Source organism: Martes martes, assembly GCF_963455335.1.
Source record: "Martes martes genome assembly, chromosome: 8".
NCBI classification, from domain to species: Eukaryota; Metazoa; Chordata; class Mammalia; order Carnivora; family Mustelidae; genus Martes; species Martes martes.
The window spans coordinates 64,808,299-64,826,417 of record NC_137895.1 but is presented as its reverse complement, the minus strand read 5'-3'; the positions used below and the strand labels follow the sequence as shown (position 1 = coordinate 64,826,417).

The window sequence follows — 18,119 nt, the reverse complement described above, 5'->3', positions numbered from 1 at the left end:
CCAAAATACAATCCTCATTTTTCTCTGCAATGAAAATACAGATGTTTTGGACTTTTTCTTTTCTTCTGGTTAACTGGTATTTTAAAATGTATTTTCCAAGGGGATGTATTAGGTTATTTTTTTTTCCTCAGTATAATTTCCAGCAGGGATTTTCAAAAAGCCTTTTTCACCTTACAACACAGAATCAGCCAACACCAAAAAACATCACTGTTCCTTCAGGAGGTGCCACACCCATCACCCCTACTCCTCCAAAGTAAAGGCTAGTATTTCTGTAGTTAGGACACCTTAGCTGTATTCTTATGTCTTGGAACAATGACCTAAAATTACATGCCAAATGTGTGGTGGACATGAATTTTTCTCTGAAGCTGGTCTATAGCTTCAGGTGCTAAGACTGTGAATGGCAGGCACAGCAGAAACTGTAATCCCGAGGCTCATCATCACACAGAGATAGATGGGACATGATGCTGGCCTCCCCATGTTCCCGAATGTACCATCCACACAGAGAAAGCCCCAGAGACTAAGTTTAAACTAAAAGGCAATTGTTAATCTTGTTCTAATACCAGAGTACACAGAAAAGAAGTAATTGGTGCATCTGTGTTTCTCTTTTTAAGATTTTCCACACCACCATTTCGGATGACTGGCGATGCAGTGTTAAGTCACAAAGCCAGGCCCCGGAGACTGGTACTAGACAGGCACACCCCACTTTTCACAAGTGCATGTTACGGCCCACTTCACTTTAATGAAAGACCTACATGAGTACCTATTTTCTCTAACAGGAAGAAATCCGAAGAGGATTTTTGCTTTTGCAAAAGAAGGTGAAAAGCAAAAACAGTGTTTGGTTCAGGAGCGTTAGAGAGGCAAGGCGCTGGGCGAACAGCAGAGCGGCCCAGCCAATCAGCTCGGTCCCCAGGGCCACACTCAGGGCCGCAGCGTCGGGCTGCGTCTGTGAGCACCTGTGCTTTATCTCCATTTACTCTGTGCATCCATTAGCGGGATGTGTCCTGAGGTGTCAGAAAACACCCAAGAGAAGTTGTTTTTTGTGGTCTGGGAATGACCCCAATTTTTCCATATCAATTAATAGCTATTGATTGTTCTTCAACTTGAGGCCATTTTAGCTTACAAGAGGTGTTCACAGAAACGCTCTACTCTTGGGTAGTGGGGGAAACCTGTACCAAGAAAACACTCCACTCATTAAACCAAAATTTCGGAAGAATTAATTCATTCTTGGTCATCCAAGGTCTAAACTGGTTTATAACAGGGTTTCTCAGTCTGAGGAATACTGGCATTTTGGGGAAAATGACCCTTTGTTGTAAGGGTTGTCCGGCACATTGTAGGACCCTTGGCCTCTACTTACCGAGCACTGGTAGCACCTTTCTACTTAATGACAAGCCAAAGTGTCTCCAGACACTGCCAGATGTCCGAAGGGGAAGAGCATAACTGCCCCACATGGAGAACCACTTGTTCAGAATTGTGCTGCTCAGGGCCACTTGGCTCTCAAAGATGGCAACATTCACAAATCTCTAAACAGCCATCCCTCCATGAAATATGGTGACATGACTCACTGGCCCCCTTTTTCTGGGCCAACCCCTGTGCCATCAGCCCCATTCCCATTTTCTTTTTGACCCACCCCTTTCCCTGTGTGGATATATCACAACTCAAGTGAGAATCTGAGCACTGTGCGGAGTAAGGGCAATACAATGGTAAATTATTTTATTGCTTTTCCACATTCCAAAGCAAGGAACTTAATGTATTGTGATGAAAGGATGTGTGAATTTGAAAACTACAGATGAAAAACACTACCTCCAATTCAGCCTTGTTATTTTAAGCTCTTAGCTACTTTAGTGAGGATAATAAAGAGGAAACAGAATTAGGACCAATATGAAACGGAGGAATTAAACAAATCACAGCCAAATAAAAGAGAGGACTACACCCAATATTTATTGGCCTGGAGCTTTCAAATTCCATTCTCAGTAAGAAATGACAAGTAAGAATAATCAAGAAGCAAGAGCTTCCCAGCACTGGGAGGCCTTTCAAAGGCCTCCTTTCTCAGATAGATGCTCAAAGTCCACACACACACACACACACACGAGACAGAAATTCCCGGGGGAAAGCGTGATTGTCACCACAGAGAAGGGCATTCTTAGCCATACATACCTATTGTAGGAGAGAAAGGCCAACAGAAACAGCAGGCAAGCTAACACATCAGCTCTGCCAACAATTCCAGCCACCTAGAAAGTTTGAAAAAATAAAGACCTCAGAAAATTGCTTTCAGAAAACTTACAGAAATGCATTTGGTTTTAGATGAATGAAAAGTATACGATAAAATAAGAAAACACACTGTTCTTCAAATTTGACGACATAAGAGTAACCACCTCTGGTTATGTAACAATAAGTTTATAGAAGGAGAAAAAGAGGAAAGAAAGGAAAAGAATTTTCATGCTTAACTTCCTTTTTCACCTTTCCCCTATAGAAGGTCAATTTATAATCATCAAGGCTTATTCATTTGCTGGTTTATTAAAAAATACTTTTTGAGCAAGGACTGAGGGCCAAACACTGTGCTAGTCTTTGGCATCAGAGTGTTAATGGAGCAGAGGATATTTATAGAGGACCAGGAAAAAATAAGTTTAGGAAACAATAATCCTGGTAAAAAGAGGAATGAGTATGAACTCATGACTGCCATGTGAGCACATGTGCTTGCATGTCTGTGTGTGTGTGTGTGTCTGTGTGTCTTAGTTCTGTCACTGAAAGAACCTAAAAACAAGATAGCCCGGTAGCAAAGAGCCATCCTGGCACAGACCACAAACCATTCCTCCACTAAAGAGTACGTGGGCTTCCTGGAGAAATGGCTGGTTCCAGGGCTGAGGCGAAGGAGATACGAGAGGAACTTAGATCATTTCATCACGTTAGAAGGTAAGAAAGTGTGCAGAAAGTGACAGGTACATATTCAAAAGGACAGAGAAGCCAGTGACAAGGGGCTCCTACTGACGGAAAATCTGGCCATTTGAACATCAAAATAAATAAGGACAATAATAAACCAAACCACTGGAAAAAAAGACATCCATGAGTGTATTCTGATATTGATGAATGGAATAAAGAAAGCACATATAAGTACACACATAAATACAGTAAGCAAGTGAATGGGAGAGAACAGAAAGCTCTTCCTTACATGGAAAAGCCAGTTAATGAATGTGGAGGGAATAGTGCAGTTGGCAAATAGCCATTTTGCATCCAAAAGATGCAAGATTTGAATGAGCAGAGAGACATCACAAAATACCAGTGGATACGAAATCTAGAGTGTAAAGGTTTAATAAAGCACGGAGTATTAGTAGGGCTTCCACACACTTCCTTCAAAACAATTACTTGTTAAATAAAAAAGTAAAAAGAATAATTATACTATGGGAAAAACGCATTACACCTTAACTGGGGAATCAAAGTCAACCTCGCCAATAAAGGGCAAATGGATGGGGCATGTCTCTGCATGTCATACCCTGAGAGAAACACAATACCACTTTTGTCAAATCCCAGCCAGGGATACACAACCTGGCTGGGATATAATCGTGAGAAGACATCAGACAAACCCAAGGTGAGGGATGCTCTATCAAATACACAAATACATATATTTCATATTATTAAAGCATAAAATACAATTCTACATTATTATTTTATATCATTAAAATGTCAATATTTTAATATCTCCTAATTTATATTGTATCATGATTTAGTAGATATAGTATAACTCCTATAATCTAATGTATTATAATACTGCATATATTATATATTACATGCTTATTATACTTACATAATATACCACATATGCATATATTTTTATATACTGTATTTTTATGTTTACATATTTTGATATCATGTATTTACATACAACAGTTATACTATTTGTACTTGTACATTATAAAATTTTAATATAAAATATAAATAAATAAGTTTAGAAAACATAAGTTTTATAAATCATGGGCTACAGATTTTTTAACACATATGTATTATATATAACAACCATTTGAGATGACGTTACACACCAATTGCAATGTTATAGTAAGTATCATATAAACCTTTTGTAATATACATATTAAATATGTTTTAATTATATTTAAAGCTTTGAATTATATTATAGAAAGATAATGAAGACTGGTAACTGCTCCAAACTTGAGACTAAAGAGAAACAATGACTAATGGCCTTGGTTTTAGAAAATATACAACTAAATTATTCAGGTGTAAAGAGGCATGAATTATGCAACCTACTCCTAAATGCTTCAGAATACAAATAATATTTTTATATATTAAGGGGAAAAGAGAGAAAGAATGACAAAACAAATGTGGCAAAATGTTAAAAGTTGATGAATCCGGGTGATGAGTATATATATGGTCATTATATTTTTGAAATTAAAAAAAATTTTTTTAATGTGTTACTTAATAAAGGGTCTGAAGTGGAGGAAGGTAGGGGGTAGACAGCTATTTATAAATCTTTGTGTTAGTCCACTACTACTTAAAATGTGTAAAGATTTCTCTTGTCTTTTTGAAATTCAAGAAATAAAACCGTAAAGGGAAAAAATGGGGTATAGTTCAAAAAATGCTTCCAACGAAGGCCACATACGAGCTCTTAAAGATGAGTACGAGCTCACAAGGGAAAGGGACAGGGTTGACATTTCAGGCACACAAAGTTGCATCACCCAAACCATCCAGGACCTGAGGTCCACAGTGGGTTAGAGAATCAATCATAATTAACAGCGGAGAACAGTGTTCTGGGAAATATACCTATAAACACTCTCATACAATGAGCACACTTTGCAGTCAAAAGGTGGGGCAATGACAGGCACCTGCAGCTCAACCATCCAAGGCTGGAATACAGACTCCTTCTCTTGCCATTTAAGTGAGACTCAAATTTGTTATCTTTAATTTCTAGGACTTGCTTTTGTTATCTTTATTATTTTTCTCAGATTTTATTTGTTTATTTGAGAGAGAGAGAGAGAGAGAGAGAGAGCATGAGCGGGGAGGAGGGGCAGAGGCAGAGGAAGAAGCAGGCCTCCCACTGAGCAGGGAGCCTCATGTGGGGCTCCATCCCAAGACCCTGAGATCATGACCTGAATGGAAGACAGACGCTTACGGACTGAGTCACCCAGGCGCCCCCCTTTTGTTATCTTTAAAATGAGCCTAACACCCCTACCCCATGTTACTGTCATGGTTAATGAGATGATAGGTCTCAAGTGCCCACTCAGTGTGGGTGTCCTTTCTTCCTTTTCCCTGCAGAGAAGGTAGGTGGGACTCGGCGCTGAGACAAGTTTTCTTGCGGGGCTTATAGAAATCATCTTTTTATATTCAAGGCTTCTATGTATGATATTTTAATTTAACTTTATTAGATAAAATATATTACTTAAAAAGTATAAATAGAAGATAATGTAATTATATACTTGCACAGAGACTGATAGCAAGTCACATACTGAGCAAAATCCTAGTCCAGTCCACAACAAGAGAAACCTGGAGATGGCTAAGGAATTTCACAAGCAGTACAGAGTTAAAAGGTATTAGCTGATGTGGATGCCTGGACCACACACTGTTCATTGATCCGTTAATCTATAAGGTGTTTGAGGGCCAAATCAGGAAGACTGCCCGACTCAGGGGAGCTAGGCTGTGACAATATGGTGTCACCTCAGTGTCGAGAACCAGCTCAGACTCACAATCTGTAAAGCAACAAATGCACACAGTTCACGTGGGAGCCCAGATCTGCTCTGTCTACACCACTGCATCTCTGAGCGTGGAGCTCAGCATCACCCGCAAGGCCCCTGGAAGGTTAAACAGAGAGCTCGGCTTAGTAGCAACAAAGTCTAGGGATAAGGCCACACATCTGGGCCCAGAGGGACACTCATCACAGCACAACCGATGCGGCCAAGGCACACAAGAGCAAGACCTGCAAGCGGATACTGGGTGGAGCAAGTTGGAATGAGGCCATCACAAGCCAGGCAAGCGTAACGCATGTGCTCGAGGCGCCGGAAGCCTACTTCTCAGACTGCAGCCAGTCTGTGCTGCTGGGAAGCCGGCTGGATGGGCCCAGATCCAAAGAATGTAGTGTCCCCTGGAGCAGAAGCTCAGAGGGTGTGTTGAAATGTTAGTGCAGACACTGACAGACTCTGTGGCCAGTTCCAAACCACCATACATTCACTGAATATCCCTGTTGAGCTGGGGTCTCTGGGGCAAGGGGGTTAGATGTCTTAAAAACAAGGTGCTTGCCATCAACTACTAAATGTCTTAGATCAACCATTCACTTTCACTGTGATTCAGTTAGTCAGTATCATCATGTTCAGTAACTGCATGATTTATTCCACTCCACAAACATTTTCCAAGGGCCTCCTATTTGCCAGGTACTATGCCAGCTGGAGGGATATGACCTAAGCCTCAGGAGTTTAACACCCGGTGGGGAGTCAAAGTAGGGTATTAATATGATACAAGCAAACTGTGTGTATCATCAAGAGGAGAAATCATTGCCATGAAAAGAATGGAGGGACTGATTTTTTTTTTTTTAATTTCTTTATTTGACAGACAGAGATCACAAGTAGGCAGAGAGGCAGGCAGAGAGAGAGGAGGAAGCAGGCTCCCTGGTGAGCAGAGAGCCTGATGCGGGACTCGATCCCAGGACGCTGGGATCATGACCTGAGCCGAAGGCAGAGGCTTTAACCCACTGAGCCACCCAGGTGCCGGAGGGACTGGCAGAAGCTGGACGCCTTCGTGGAAAGGTTGGCATCATACACTAAAACCTAAGGGACAAGCAAGAAGGACTCAGCAAGCTCAAGTCAGGGGATGCAAATCAGGGGCCAGAGAAGGACCACAGAAGCATTCTAGGCAGAAGAAAGCACAGTCTGAAAACACATGAGGTGTTTCTAGAAGGGAAGGCATTACGTGATGAGAGAGCATGGAGTAAGCACATTAGAGGGGACAGGAGTGAAAAAATTATGGGATGTTTAGTTGGAGGTCCTGGGCTTGATTCTACTGACAAAGGGGGATGAACTGTAGGATGCTGAGAAGTACAAAGGACTTAGCCAAAAGTACATGCAGATGGATAGCACGGACTCTGCCTCAAGCTGCAGGTTTTCCTCACCAAGAAGGTAGTTGTTACCTGGGAACTGAATCCTGTAACACATACCCAAACGATGGAAAAAAATGAGTGAACATCATTGGGCAGAACTCAAACAATCAGATCTAAATCCGAGCAAGCGTAACAGAAATACCAATTAATTTAATTTGCCCCCAAAACTTATTATTTCTTAGCATACCATTCACAGGATTTATATAAAGTATACCATATGTATCAAGTTTATTGATTATTCTAGCTGCACGAATGAGTCCCATTACTGCCAGGCAGGGCCAGGAAACACACACTTAACATGCAACAGCTGGGGGCACTGGGTGGCTCAGTGGGTTAAGCCTCTGCCTTCGGCTCAGGTCATGATCTCAGGGTCCTGGGATCGAGCCCCACATCGGGCTCTCTGCTGAGGAGGGAGCCTGCTTCCCCCTCTCTCTCTGCCTGTCTCTCTGCCTACTTGTGAGCTCTCTCTCTATCAAATAAATAATTAATATCTTTAAAAACAAACAAAGCCAGGCTGACTGATTAGATCATGACTGATTCTCTCTTACATGTGCTCTTCATCTTACATGTGTTCTGGAAATGCTGACCTTAGCCTTCAACACCATGTGTCGGCATTTCCTGCTCTCGCTTTTGACTTGACATAAGTGCCTTCCTTCCAACCAATAATGTTTCTATGATGACTGCTAAGTTTCAATTACCACCAGGGAATTACAATGATTTTCCACGTTTTCCCAATTTCTCTACTTATTTTTCTGATGATTGAGATCTCCAAAAAAATATACTGTCAGAAAACCCTTTGAAGAATCACAAGGCCTTCAATGAGGAAAGGTATGGGTCTATCCTAGTCATTGCTAATACCTCCTGCACTTAAATATTTGTTGAAAGATTGAGTAAATAAATGAATTTGTTTCTTATACTTAAATTGGAGATAGTTTTTTATTACAACATACTGCTTTGTCTTGTATGTATTTGTGTGTATGTTCTTTGGCTTTTTTAGGAATTTGTGAACAAATTATGGGTAGGGACCCACTACCCACCCACATACCCTCCGGGCACCTAGCAGTGCCTACACCAAGCAAGAATTCATTTACTATATGTTGATTACATAATTAAGGAAACAAATCCTTAATCACACCAACATGTTTAAACAAAACCCCTCCCTCAAAAAATGTTAATCCTCCATCCTTCCTGGGATTACTTATGGTCCTGATTTTGTTCTTATTTAGCAAAGGGGTGATAAATCCCTCTGACTCCCTCTCCAGCCACGCTATGATCTATTTTTTTTTAATTAATTTATCACACTAAGTCTTCTATAACGCAATGTTTTTTTCCTATTTCTCTTTCTTCTTCCTTAGAAACCTAAACTAATACCTATAATTGAATAACAGTCTCCTAATTTTACTTCCTAGTATATATTGTTATGTTGAGTCAAATTTCTTCACCCCCTTCTTGCATATCTCATTTCCTTGTGAATGCAAATAGTTTCTGTAAAATTTTTCCCTAAACGTCCAGCTCTCAGCCTCTTTTGTCCCTATAATTGTGCTATCATGGATTTTTTTTTTTTTTATTATTAGCTTGTTGAAACCTTTTCTTAAAGGTCTCTTCGCTAACAGGATGTTTTTCCTTTTTCTTAGAATTCAACCAAACCACCAGCTCATGATCCCACTGTCCAAGGTTACCTGGACTCCCTCTCTGCAAGCATAGAATTAAGACTGTTATTGTTCTATCCTTTACTCTTTCCTGCAAAAATTTCCCCCAAGACACTCCAACCATGTATTTTCCACTGTACTTTGACCCAGTGTCATATATTCCATATGGCTAGGAGTAGTAGTCCTTGATTATTTCTCTTCAGGTGACATCCAAGAAGAATATTAAAAATTTGGGTATCTCATCTTTTAAAATTTGTATCTAAAATTTTTTCATCATAATTTTATATACTTGAAGGAATCTAACTTCCCATGCATTGTAAATAGTGACATTTTAAAAATAAGGCCACAATATTACTGTTTTAAATGTACCAAATGGAATCTGAAATGTGCCACCGCAATTTGAAGCTCATTATTTTCCATTTAAACAAACATGAACAGGCTCTTCTTTAAACGACAGACATTTCACACCCATTCCCCTTGAACTCTTATTTCTATTTTATTTCTTTCTGAGCATTGTTTCTTAATGTATTGTATAGTTATGCTTAAAAATATTCTACTTATCATCTTCTCTCTCTGTAATAAAAATACATATATAAAGTTACCTCATTAAGTTACCACTTAGTATTAATACACAATTGCTCAGTACACCATAAATTAGAAAAAATTATAACTAGCTCTTAGATATAAAAACACACTTCTTAATAACAGGTATAGCAGGTTTTTCTTTTTTCTTTTTAAGATTTATTTATCTGAGAAAGAGAATATGAGCGGGACAAGGCAGAGGGAGAGAGAGACTCTCAAACAGACTCCACACCAAGCACAGAGGCTGATGTGGGGCTCAATCCCATGACCCTGAGATCATGACCTGAGCTGAATTCAAGAGCTGGCCACTTAATGGACTGCGCCACTCAGATGCCCCATGTTTCTTTTCTATTAAGTGCAATTATTGACAATATTACTTTAGGTTAGAATAAGAATGCATATAGTATCAGTTCCATTCCTAGCTTTCATCTTTAAAGAAATGTTCACATAAATGAGACAGAAGTAGCTATGTTATAGCAGTGACTTAATTCTTTGAACACTAAGGTCATTGACAAAATCATAGTGATCTATCATATTACATAATGCTTAATGATCTACCAGCCAACACTCAATCAGATTCTCCTTTAATTTGGTTGGAAGCAAATTAATTTCAGCATAGCCATCATGAGAGTTACCTGTCATTAGAGTCATCTGCTTTCACGGTTTCTCAGCACTACAGCAAAAATGGCTTCACTGAGACTTTCCAAAGGACTATTATTTATAGCCTTCCACTTAGAGGGACATTTTCTATTTAAAATACTCAAGAAAGGGCTGGAAAATTTACCTTAAGTAATGTAATCTTTTTATAAACTGATTTTTTTTTGTCTCTCACTCCAAATATATTTGTGTCAAAACCTTGGGCTTACAGATATACAATATTGTTTATGGAAAATGTCCATCATGTAGCCTAACTGGCAAAAACAGTCATTACACCACCAGTTGCCAAATCAGGCTTCTTGTGTCGGCTCAAATGAACATATTATGACACATCCCCATGACAACCATCTCACTTCTGAATTCAGAAGATCAAAACAGGCCACCATACCCCACTTTTAATGCCACTTTCTGTTCCTCACAGAAATATGTGGAAGACAGACAGTGATATGAAGCCCCACTGCAGATCTGTGATGCCTCAATTGAAGGAGGCTTTGCTGACACCAATATATTAAATTGTTTCTTTATACAACTGTTTATTTATATACAATGTATATTTATACAGTATAAATTGTTTCTTTATACAGTATCTCAGAGATGTGGACACCTGGGGCAGAGTAAAATTCTGATGTAGGTGAGACATTCATTTTTATTTTTCAATGAGACAACAGCTGAAACGGGAGGAGGGAGAGGAGAACCAACTTGACACCTTGACCCCTGGTGTGTTCTCAGACAGACGAACTATAGGCAAGTGTCCAGATGCAAGCTAAGGCTCTGGAAATGATTCTTTTAAAGCCATGGGGCTCAGGAACCCCTTGGAAAGTCTTTGTCTACCCCTAGCAATATGGACAAAATAAAACAACTGTGGTTCCTAAGCCATGAAACAAGGTAACTTGATAATGCCTTCTCAGTGCATGATCAAGTCCATATTTCAAAGAGGACCAAACAGATCTGAACTATCTATACTTTTTAAACAAATTTTGCATCACCTACCAAGTAACTACATTTCACACGAAATAACCTGAAAACCTATTTCTAAGTCCCTATTGCAACTCTGTCTTTCTAATCTGAAGAACGTCAGTCTAACTCTTTAGCCCTCCCCTCACACTCACTGTTCAGCATCATAAATATTATAAACAGAAAGCAGAGAGAAAAGGTAAAATTCACATGTAGAGCAGGAACAATGCCTCAGCACAGTAAGTACCTCAAAATGCCCTGTGCTGTTTAAAACACATTAGAACTTAAATTTTCTTCAAATAAAGAACTGTGGCCGTCTATTACGACACATAATAATAACAGGTTATTTGGAAAGGACAGGTAAGTGTGAAGGCTATGTGAGCATTCAAAAAGACAAGTTGTCAAGCAGAATGATTTATATATAAAGATAAACACTTCAATGGAGCTTTGAATTCACGTGGTTTTGAAAGGGGGAAAAAAGATCAGTTTAGCTTTTTTTTTTAGTTCCTTGTTTCACGGAACTGCAGCGATACTCACCGCCTCTGTGTGGACAGGGTGCACAGCAAAAAGCAACGCTGTAGCAAAAGCCAGTCCCCGGTTCCTGAAGACAGCTTTGTCACAGGTGTACATCAGGACGAGAGTCACGAGACAGTGTAAAACCACATTCACCGCATGAAAGTAGAATGGGTTCATGCCAGTCAAAAATATGTTCAGCCTGTACAAAAAGACAGAAACAGAAGCCGAATCAGCTACATACAGAACAGAAGTACAAGGAGAGAGGAGGGAATCGATCATTCTGAAAGATAAGCTATTCAATCGATTCTTTTTAAATGATTCCCAACATCAGGTTACTCTAGATGTGGGAGTATCATTTTTCCTTACCTCAGGATGTTCCTATCTGCAGAAACCATTGCAAATGCACTGTAATTTTATTTCAGAGAATTCTGTTGGCTTCACTGACAAGGCAAAGAGGTGCTGAACCTGTTTTCCCTTCAGTCCACAGCTCATGAGAAAGACCCCATGATACTCTTGCTATCACTGCCAGCTCTTCCCAAGGAGCTGAGCATTCAAAGAATAGTCCACAGTGCTATGGGTCAGAGCCGCAACCACTGGAGAGGAGAAAAAAGCCACAATACTGTGACTGCAGTCACAGTTGGGACAAACCAAGCATGAACGTGTTCTCTCACCCGCAGTGCCCCCCAAGAACCAAATTTCCAGATTATGCACCTGGAACAATTGTTAATTACCACCCCACAAAGGATCTTCGGGGCACCTGAAGATCATATTACCAGCTGCAGCTGAAATTAAAAGGATGCGCAAAAGCACATCGTTTCAGAATCTGTATTAAATGTTTTCTAACTACCTGGCAATTCACAGACCTGTACCCCTGGGGATAAAAATACATTAAAAAATAATAATAATAAAAAAATAAATGTTTTCTAACTTAAATTCCCACAGACCTCAAAATCTGAATTCTAAGATTATGATGAAGAAACTAAAGTCAATCACAGAAAGAAGGGAAACTCATGGGGCACCAGGACGGCTCCGTTGGTTAAAGCGCCCAACTCTTCGTTTTAGCTCAGGTCATGATCTCAGGGTGGTGAGATCCTGCCCCCTCGGGGTCTCTGTGCTTAAGATTCTCTCTCTCTCTCTCCCTCTCCCTCTGCACCCCCCAACCCCATTTGCATGCTCGCGCCCTCTCTCCCCCTCCCTCTAAAAAGAACAAAAAAAGAGAGAGGGGGACAAATTTATTGTTCAACATCTTAAAAAATACTTTCCTGAGATAGAAATGCAGAAGAGAGAGACTTAAGGTTGCCTTAAATTTAATAACAGGACATAATGTCCCCAATTGATTCTGTGGGGTTAGCAAAAATATAGTTTTATAGGGTGTTGTATAGGGAGCACCCTAAATGGGACTGCCTGTAGTTGTCTATACTCCAGCTCGTTTCACTAAAACAATAATCCCTAGATCCGCTTCTCTTAAAGAAACACCTTCTCTTGGCCAAAACAATTGAAAATGTAAAAGTCAACTTTAGCGATGGCATAAGCATATTCTAAATACTTGACCTGAGTGGTGCACGAATTTAACCTACAGAATTTTAAACATCTCAAGTTTTATTTGGACACATGAATATAAATGTCATAGTTACTGACTCCATTTTCATTCCCACTGAAGTAATCAAGCCTAGAAAAATGAATTGCTTTGTGGAACCTGACTTCAGGGCTCCGAAGCAAGATTCCAGCGAGCCATATGATGGCCAACCCACGAGTCTGTGCACCCCCCCAGAGTCCTGAAGATGGAAGCACGGTGTGAAACAGCCCATCTAGAACAACAGGCCATGAACTAGGGGGTGGGCAGGTCCAGCTAAAAAAGAAAGAAGAGCATACCATTCCAGTACAAGAGGACCCACCTGCAGTGAGCAAGCTGCTGGAAATCACCAAGATCAGGACGGGGGAGCTGTGAGAAGGGCAAGACCAGGTCCCTATCCTTGAAGAACTTAGGTGCAATTCCCAGAGAGCCCACCCACCTGAGCTGATTTTACATCAGTGTCTACTCCATCAGGCTAAGCTTTCCAGACCAACTAAGCCATTCATTCCAAGTTCATTCACACCCATGACAATGAGACAAAACAGGCAATCTTACAAACAGCTGGTCAGTGTCCAAGTGGGAAGGTCTCAAGCTTATCAACGTGTACCAAAAGGCTTTAAAAGTACATAAAGTCTGACCAAAAATTCCACTGCTGGGAATTTTCCATAAGGAAATAATCAGAAAAGTGTTCAAAAATAGATACAGATAGATATAGATACAGATACAGGTATAGATATAGACATAGATAGACAAATGTAACATTGTGATATAATAAGAAATACATATTTTGGTCTTTATCCCAACTCCTGGTAGAGACTCTAAAACCTCTGTAATTTCTTCAGTCATAAAGGTACTAGGACAATCTTTTGTTCTAGTATTTGGTCTTTGGTGCTGGTTCCTGACACAGAACTCCCAAATCCTTCGGAACTCCCCAAGCGGTTGGATTATCTTTTTTCTAATACGGTGACTCTTGGTGGGTTCCTGGATGGCTTCTGGATGCGGGCTGGTCTCCCGAAAGATCAAGTTATGATTAGAAGCTTGGAACTTTTAGCCCCTTCCCTCCTCTATCTTCCAGGTATTGGAGAGGGGCCAGAGATGGAGGTCATTATCAGTGATGCCTACTTGATGAAGCCTCCATAAAAACTCCCTGAACTACAGGGTCTGGAAAACTTCCAAGTTGGTGAACACACCACCAAGATGGGCAGATGGCACACTGCAGTTCCACGGGACAGAAGCTCCCGAGCTTGGGGCCCTCCAGATCCCACCTTAAGGATCTCTTCAACTGGCTGTTCATCTATATCTTGCATCATACCCTTCATTCAGTAAACATTAAATAAGTGCTTCCTTGACTTCTGTGAGCCATTAGAGCAAATAACTGAATCTGAGGAGGGCATCATGAGAACTCCAGATTTGCAACTAAGCTGGACAGAAGTGCGGTAAGCTAGGGACCCACTACTTGCAACCAGCATCTGAAGTGGGTCATTCGGGGCACCTGGGTGGCTCAGTTGGTGAAGCGGTTGCCTTTGGCTCAGGTCATGATCCCAGGATCCTGGGATCAAGTCCCACATTGGGCTCCCTGCTCGGAGGGGAGCCTGCTTCTCCCTCTGCCTCTGCTGTTCCCCTGCTTGTGCTCTCTCTCCCACTCCTCTCTCTCTCTCGCCCGTGTGCGCTCTCTCTCTCTCAAATAAATAAATATATAAATAAAATCTTAAAAAAAAAAATTGAAGTGGGGTCAGTCTTGTAGAAATGGGCCTTTGACCTGGGGGATCTGATGCTAACTCCAGATAGAGTTAAACAGGACACCCAGATAATGTAGGACACTGAGAACTGGTCACTAAAAAATAAAAACCCTACACATCTGGTGTCAGAAGCATTGAGTGTAAGTAGAAGAAGAAATAGGACTTGACTTTTTAACATACAAGATGCATCTTACCGTGATGATCATAAAAATGACAATGAAGAGAAGGCAAGACATCAAATAAGCCAAATCCCTAATGTGTTTGACTGATTTCACAGATATTACACTTTAGATCATCATTTTGTATTACAAATTAACAGCACTGCCTTTAAAAAGAGAACAAAAGACTTGTTATTTTTTCCAAAATATTTGTTATTCAACCATTTGAAAAGTAAAAAAGCATCATTAAAAGGGTTGCTAGTATATTACCACACTTTTTGAGGTACTTTCCCCTTCCAAAAATGATACAAAATGAGTCCCATTTGCGGTCCATATGTATCCTATCTGAAAATGTGCAGGAGTTATCTATATATTACTGCGGGGGTGGGGGGTGTTTTTTATTTGAATAGAGTTGGCACACAATGTTACATTAGTTCCAAGTGTACAATTTAGTGATTTGACAAGTTTATACATTGTGCTATATTCACAAGTATAGCTGCCATCAGATTAATATTCCTGAAAACCAGTTAAGACAAAATGCCTGGTGTTTTAAGTGAATTCAATTGGATGTCAAAATATAAAAATAAATTACTGAATGGGGAACGACCGCAGTGCTAATTAAGGCAACTGAAACGCCCTCACACAGTACTAGATACTGGCGAATCTAAGTCCTGAGAAATGACTGAGAATCTAAAATTACTAGAGTTTCCCAAATATCTAAAGAGATAGAGTGAGCTCTCCAAACTACGGACAAGTGAGCTTGAGAGGAAATAATAACAAAACGTGATTTGTGAGCAGTGGGAAAAGAATCTCTGATTCTTTTATGGGTTCACAAAAAGGGGGTTTAACGGATTAACCTCACATTTTAATAGAACAGGGAGCATGACAGACACATCACATCTTTATTTTAACAAAGACATTAATCAAAATCTTTCAGAATCTCCTTATGTACAAGATACAAGAATATGGATTTGTGGCAAATACAAAAAGTGGTGAATAATAACCAGGGTCTCCTTAGATGGAGACCTTCAGTGTAAGTCACAAGATTCTGACATTATCTCTGGTCTGTCCCATATTTCTATCAGAAACTCAGCGAGATCTGCAGCATATGCTAAGCAAGCTTGCAGAAAGCCTACATCTGTGAAAGAGGGTCCACTGGACTGGCAGACTAAGATTTACAGAAAGTTTATAAATGCTTGCTGTTGTTAATTAATTCTTACAGGATTAGGTAGAATATGGGTAAGAGAAAAGTCCCACATCTGGACGTAGAAGAGAACAAAATACTTGCAATCCAGGCTAAATCTATACACATAGTATTGTCCAAGGGCTGTCAGTTTATACTAAACTCACAGAGTTATTGCGTCTTGGCTATCAAACACATCAAAACTGCATTAAGTCAAACTAATTTTCATTTCAATTCACTCTAACAGATATTTATTGAGTACCTACTTCATGTCAGGTACGATGTAGGGCCCAGAGATACAAAGAGAAGACATGGCATCTGCTACCAAAGAGCTAACAGCATTGTATGAAAGAGAGACACTGACAGATAATAGTGAAAGCTAGCTAGCAATAGGAGAATCTACCGGGGCAGAGACGGGAAAGAGGGAGGTATTCTGTTGTCTGCCGGAGAAGGTATCCAACATGGGGCAGCAGCCCGTCCACTGCCCCGTCCAGGTGCTACTTTAATGCTGGAGCACCTTCCCAGAAGAGCCCCAGGATGCTGGAAGAGTGGGGAGTCTCAAAAATGATGTCTCAGGGGTGCCTGGGTGGCTCAGTAGGTTAAAGCCTCTGCCTTCGGCTCAGGTCATGATCTCAGGGTCCTGGGATAAAGCCCTGCATCGGGCTCCTTGTTCAGCAGGGAGCCTGCTTCCCCCTCTCTCTCTCTGCCTGCCTCTCTGCCTACTTGTGATCTCTCTCTCTCTGTCAAATAAATAAATAAATAAATAAAATCTTTAAAAAAAAAATGATGTCTCAGGAAAGACTTGAGAAGATGGGGAAAGCTCAGCCTCAAGAAAGATGATAGAAATTATCCCAAATTCTCCAAGGGAAAGGATTTTTGCCATATTTTAGCCACATTATGGCTATAACCCTAGTGCCCAGCACAACGCCTGGTTCCCCGCTGTCAAAATTAAGTGGATAAATGGATGGATGTACGGACAAATGAATGAGTGAGTGAAGCAATGCAAGGACTCAAGGAGCTCTCAGACTGGAAAGGAAGATGCAGTAACAATGCTGCAAAGAGACTCCCCAAGGGCCAAGTATGGCCTGCAAACTGTTTTGTTTCAACAGCACGCCTTTTCTTCTTTTAACTATCAACATATTTAAAACAGGTGATTTCTTTTTTTTTAATTAACATATAATGTATTATTAGCCCCAGGGGTACAGGTCTGTGAATCGCCAGGTTTACACACTTCACAACACTCACCATAGCACATACCCTCCCCAACGTCCATAACCCCACCACCCTCTCTCTATCCCCCTCCCCCCGGCAACCCTCAGTTTGTTTTGTAAGATTAAGAGTCTCATGGTTTGTCTCCCTCCCGATCCCATCTTGTTTCATTTATTCTTTTCCTACCCCCCAAACCCCCCACGTTGCATCACCACTTCCTCGTATCAGGGAGATCTTAAGATAGTTGTCTTTCTCCAACTGACTTATTTCGCTAAGCATAATAACCTCTAGTTCCATCCACGGCATCGCAAATGGCAAGATTTCATTTTCTTTTGATGGCTGCATAGTATTCCATTTTGTGTGTGTGTGTGTGTGTGTGTGTACACACACCACATCTTCTTTATCCATTCATCTGTTGATGGACATCTAGGTTCTTTCCATAGTTTGGCTATTGTGGACATTGCTGCTATAAACATTCAGGTGCACATGCCCCTTTGGATCACTACATTTGTATCTTTAGGGTAAATACCCGGTAGTGCAATTGCTGGGTCATAGGGTAGCTCTATTTTCAACTTTTTGAGGAACCTCCATGCTAAAACAGGTGATTTCTTATAAAGATCTCCAGCTTCTCTTGAAATATTAGAAGACCTGGTAATTTTGGGCCTACATGGCTGCATGGAAATATCTGTGTGCCCATTGAGATGGCACAAGTAGTCACAATTTAACACAATACAAGCCAACTAATCAGAGACAGACTTCAGCTCTAAGGAAGAAGCAGTATTTAAGACTAGAACTGGTGTTTGGATAAC

General features: G+C 40.5%; 1 protein-coding gene across 3 annotated transcripts in view; it reads right to left on the bottom strand.

Moving 5' to 3' along the window:
- TMTC1 (transmembrane O-mannosyltransferase targeting cadherins 1) overlaps window positions 1–18,119 on the bottom strand; it is a gene marked incomplete at its 5' end in the record, with an annotated part of 261,097 nt that overhangs the window by 227,179 nt on the left and 15,799 nt on the right. For 2 of the 3 annotated variants that reach the window (XM_080811049.1, XM_080811048.1), the window contains 2 exons: window positions 2,155–2,228; window positions 11,470–11,647. In XM_080811049.1, the coding sequence (XP_080667175.1) occupies window positions 2,155–2,228; window positions 11,470–11,647 (252 nt within the window). Of the gene's footprint in view, window positions 1–2,154; window positions 2,229–11,469; window positions 11,648–18,119 lie in introns of those variants that run through there. The other variant, XM_080811050.1, reaches the window with a different exon arrangement.